Here is a 5,041-nt window from a genome sequence, read left to right on the forward strand (position 1 = left end):
TCAGAATCGTCACTTCCTGTACTGACAGTGGAGGTGTCCTGAGAGTGGAGGTCTGCACCGGAACTGTCCTGAGAGTGGAGGTCTGCAGGCAGGCTCCCATGGAGGATTTTGACATTGTTGAAGAGCTGAGACGGTGTGGGATCTCTGCTGCGAGACACGTTTGGAGTATATTTGGGGAGAAGTGGAGAGACATTGGAAGTTGGTGAGTCCTATTGAAAATAACTTTAATATCAAATGGCTGAGAAAACCGTTCTTTTTGAAAGTTTCCTGAGCTGCCATGTGTGCTCAGAGACTTTCAGAGATCCCGTGTCTCTGGGCTGCAACCACAGCTTCTGTTCGAGCTGCCTGCAGACATTCTGGGAACAAAGTAAGAACAAAAACTGTCCCATTTGTAAAAGAAAATCTTCTAAAGATGTTCCTTTGGTGAACTTTACAATGAAGGAGCTGGCTGACTCCTTTGCTGAGAGACAGAAAGCTGGATCGTCTGAGACAGAGACAGGAGAGAAGGAGGTGGAGGTGGTGTGTAGTAAACATCCAGAAGAGCCTAGATTGTTCTGTAAGGATGAAGAGAGAGCTGTGTGTCCTGTCTGTGAGTTTACTCTCCACCGAAGTCACGAGGTGGTTCCTGTAGAACAAGCAGTCAGTGAGCTGAAGGACCTGCTGAAATCTGACTTAGAGTCTCTGCAGGACAAGAGGGACACATACAAAGGAGTGGAGGAAACATACAAGGAAGTGATTCAAGTGTCCGAGAAGCAGCTGCTGTCCACAGATGCCCCTTTCACACCAGCGCCTTTTCAGCTCCGGCTCCGAGCTAGAGCCTGAAAAGCGCCGGGTTTTCCAGTTCACACCGGAGCTGCGCCGGCTCTTAGCTCCGGAATCCGCTTCATTTCCAGCTCCAAAAAATTGTCGGTCCAGAGGCAAGAGCTTTGGAGCTAAGAGGTGACGTCGCTTACGTCTCTCTTACGTCGAGGCGTGCAGGAAACTAAACCCACCTCCCCTGCACATGGGTCGACTGTCATGCCTGCCTACAAGCAGTAGTGCCTATAAACACACTTTATAAAGTCAGGCAGCACTAACCAGGCTCGTGTGATTCTGTTTATTTGTGCCTTACTTTGACCATCCGTTCACTGTTATCGATCATTGTGGAGAGAGGCAGACGTGTTGTTTTGTATTATTGCAGCTATCGGATGCAAGTAGTCAGTTTAGCTTCGGTTGCTATGCCAACATCACCCGTTTTATACCAGAGAAACTTTCATAACAGCGTTGTGATACCAAACAGTGTCAATTCAGACTGACACACATTCACTTAGGCTAAGGGGAACTGGGGATATGCATCAGCTGCTTGTGTGAGTCGGACAGTGAATACTTTAGAGCGGCCGCTGCAGTGTGAGCTAACGGGAGCTAACGGGAGAATAAAGTCCCGTGGAAGAGCAGCGCTGCAGCGGTCGGTAAATGCTGCAGAAACACATTAATAAACAATGAACCACGGCACTCTGGAGAAAAGTATAAGGTTGGAGAAGTCGTTATTCAATTTATTCTGGCTTCGTGTGATTAAAAGCAACACGATCATCGACCCGACGCAGTTGTTGTTGTTGTTGTTGTTGTGAGCTGCTGTAATGGCTGCCGTTGGGGGGCAAATCAGCGATGTAAACGGTGACGTCATGACGCAGCAAGGGCAGCTCTGGGGCGCCAGTGGGCGGTGTGCACAGAGCGGGAGCTGAAAAGGGAAACCGGAGCTGAACCAGAAAAGCTCCCGCTCGGAGCTAGAAACTGAAAAGCGCTGGTGTGAAAGCCGCAAGAGAGGCAGATCAGAGCAGAGTTCATCAAGCTCCACCAGTTCCTGAAAGAGGAAGAGGAGTCCAGACTGGCAGCTCTGAGGGAGGAAGAGGAGCAGAAGGGGAAGACTATCAGCAGAGAGATGAAGAGCATTCGGGAGCACATCTCCTCTCTGTCACACAGTGTCTCTGCTGTTGAAGAAGAGCTGCAGAAACACAACGGGCCCTTCCTCAGCAGCTATAAAGCCACTCAGAGCAGAGCCAGAGTCCAGAGCGCACTGTCAGACCCACAGCTGCTCTCAGGAGCACTGATAGATGTGGCCAAACACCTGGGCAACCGGTCCTTCAGAGTCTGGGAGAAGATGAAGGACCAGGTCCACTTCAGTCCCGTCATTCTGGACCCAAACACTGCAAGCAGCTGTCTCTATCTGTCTGATGATCTGACCAGTGTGAGACAAGGAGACACACCTCAGCAGCTTCCTGGTAATCCAGAGAGATGCGCTGACGGTGCTCATGTTCTGGGCTCTGAGGGCTTCAGCTCAGGGAGACACAGCTGGGAGGTGGAGGTGGGAGATCATCCTGAGTAGTGTTACAAATGCCATATCAATCTCATTAGTATGCAGAAAAAGTGACAGGTCGCCCCGCCCCTTTTTGACCGGAAGTCCCGCCTTATTTGACCGGAAGTCCCGCCTTTTTATTTTTATTTTGAAAACCGGAAGTCCCACCTCGTTCGACCGGATGTCCCGCTTCGTTCGACCGGATGTCCCGCCCCCGCTTCCGGCGGATGTCCCGCCCCCGCTTCCGGTTTACAAAATAAAATTAAAATTAAATTAAAATTAAAAAAATGAGAAAAATAAAATGCCGTTGTTTTCAATCAATTAATATGCCTAGGATATATGTCCCGCCTCCTAACCACTTCCTGTGTGGTTAATCCTGTATACAGTATCGAATGTAACTTACAAATACTTGCAAATAACATGAAATTAATCAAAAGTAAAAGCATCTAAAAACATATATTTAAACCTCTCTGTTTTTGCAAACAGGACATGACAGGACATGAGGGGAGAAAACATATGGTGAAGGAGGGGGAACACACACACACACACACACACACACACACGTTCCCCGCCCCTCACCCCTCTCGCTTTAGGGCTGTCTAAATAAAAAGCCAGCGTCTTTGGTCACTCTTAAATATTTTTCAAGTCGAGAGAAAATGGCCAAGAGACGTCTTGATATGAATTTAATCAGCGAGACACCGGTGACAACTTACAGCCATCCGTTGGGTGCTCCAAATCAAAGTAAAGCATATAAAAAACAGATATTTTAAAAAGTCAGCCTTTTTGCTAAAGGATAAGGGAGGGGGAAAACCCCAAACCCCCTATGGAGAAGTCATAAACCCCCTATGGAGACAAACATGTTGTAAACAGAGGGAGGTAGGTAATATACTTAAATATATATAGAAAGTCAGAGAATATTTATCAGAGGATAACGCATATACATTTGTACAAGTCGACACGGGTGGATTTTGGTAAGAAAACAGAGTTTTCGTACTCAGACCGCTGCAACAATTTCAAGCAGATCTCTGCGATATGCAGTCGCTGTCCGAATATAATGATGGCTTTAATTATTTGTTAACAGTCATAAATGTATTTAGAAAAACCTGTGCTCAAACATTAAAAAGAAAAAGAAGGGTAAGGTTACCAAAGCTTTTTGATACAGTTTTAACACACAGCGAGATCCTTAAAAAGTTACTAACAGCTGCGGGGAAAGAATTCTTTAATAAAGTTTTTCAAAACTTGTTGAAGAAAAACGGTATACAACATTATATATAACCGCCATTGACATAAAGGCATGTATGGTAGAAAGATTTAACCGTACGCTGAAAACTAAAATGTGGAGGTATTTTACAGCTAAAAACACTCCTAGACCTAAAAAAGTATTTGCCCCGCCATAAAAAAGCCAATATAACGCTAATTTGTTAAACAGGAATAACCCTATTGGCTGTTTTTAGAGTCATTTACATATTGCCTAGCCTATATAAGTAAATTCCGAACATCTAAACAGCCTCTCTCCACTTTTCCTCCATCAGACAAAGATATCTGGTAAGTACTTTTATTTGAATGTTAAAATATCATGTAGTTAGTTAGTTAATGCTGCTTGATGTGTGTTAAAGAACCTCTATACAATTGTTGGTTTTTCTATTATACAACAACCGTAGATTGCAATTTTTTAAGAAGCTTTTAATGAAGTATCCTTCTAAATACAAAATACATAATGAAGCCCTCAAGTAAAATGAAGGATAGATTGATGTGAAAGTATCCAGAATAACGTGCTGTGGCCATCCTACAGCTGAAATGGTCTCAGCTTGGATCTCTGCATCAAGTTAGGCTTGACAACCTCAATAAAGACTGTGCTCGAGAATTAAAAACTACCAGGTAAAAAATAAAATGCTTTCTATGTTTGTTTTTTACAATATGATAACTAAATGATTTTTCTTGTTAAATGTATAAGTATGGGTATTACGATAACATACTCATACCTTCTTCTCTTTATTTCTCTATCTTTTTTCTCTATAGACCATCCCTGCCCCGTTACCAAAGGACAGCCGCTGTTTTCTTAAGGTCTGCTTTTTAAGGCTACACCATCTGGTTATAACTGTTATTGATGTATCAGCCTGGTATGGTGACTTTACATCCATAAAATGTAGAAGCAAAGTGAAATGTTTCTTCAGCGATGCCCCATCTATTTCTGATTTTTTTTTTTTTGTGGGGGGGGTGATTTCCTAAAAAAGATCAAGCATGGGTGATTTAAAAGATGTAGAAAAATCTTTTATCGAGGGTTTACCGGACACTGGTGATTTATACAATGATGAGGGCTTTGTGTATGAAGACATGTCATTTCCGCATTGTTCAAACAGCAACAGTGAACTAAATCACGCTATAACAGATGTAGGCAAGGCTGTGTCCTTGACAGAAACAAATCCATATACAGATGTAGAAAGGTCTCTTATCGAAGGTTTACCTGATATAACGGAAATATGTAGCGATGATGAGGAATTCAGATATGGGGACCTGTCATTTACACTGTATTCAGACAGCAACAGTGAGCTAAATCACGCCGTAACAGATGTAAGCGAGGCTGTGTCCTCGACAGAAACAAATCCTTATATAGATATAGAAAAATCTTTTATCGAAGGTTTACCGGATACACTTGAAATATGTAGCGATGATGATGAATTCAGATACGGGGACATGTCATTTCCGCCG

The 5,041-nt window shown here is 43.6% G+C and overlaps 1 protein-coding gene across 1 annotated transcript; it reads left to right on the top strand.

Moving 5' to 3' along the window:
- The first annotated feature begins 234 nt into the window (after positions 1 to 234).
- Positions 235 to 2,362, top strand: LOC117453056 (E3 ubiquitin-protein ligase TRIM35-like). Its single transcript, XM_034091914.1, has 2 exons — positions 235 to 771; positions 1,802 to 2,362. Exons 1-2 carry the CDS (start codon positions 235 to 237, stop codon positions 2,360 to 2,362), a joined length of 1,098 nt encoding a protein of 365 aa, XP_033947805.1.
- Positions 2,363 to 5,041: the final 2,679 nt, after the last annotated feature.

This window comes from Pseudochaenichthys georgianus, chromosome 9 (genome assembly GCF_902827115.2).
Source record: "Pseudochaenichthys georgianus chromosome 9, fPseGeo1.2, whole genome shotgun sequence".
Lineage (NCBI taxonomy): Eukaryota > Metazoa > Chordata > Actinopteri > Perciformes > Channichthyidae > Pseudochaenichthys > Pseudochaenichthys georgianus.

What these genes read in the sequence shown, in the direction of transcription:
- LOC117453056 (XM_034091914.1), top strand. Translation starts at nt 235, where the DNA reads ATGGCTGAGAAAACCGTTCTTTTTGAAAGTTTCCTGAGCTGCCATGTG. An exon ending in AGCAGCTGCTGTCCACAGAT is followed by an intron (nt 772 to 1,801) that starts GCCCCTTTCACA and finishes AAGCCGCAAGAG; the next exon opens with AGGCAGATCAGAGCAGAGTT.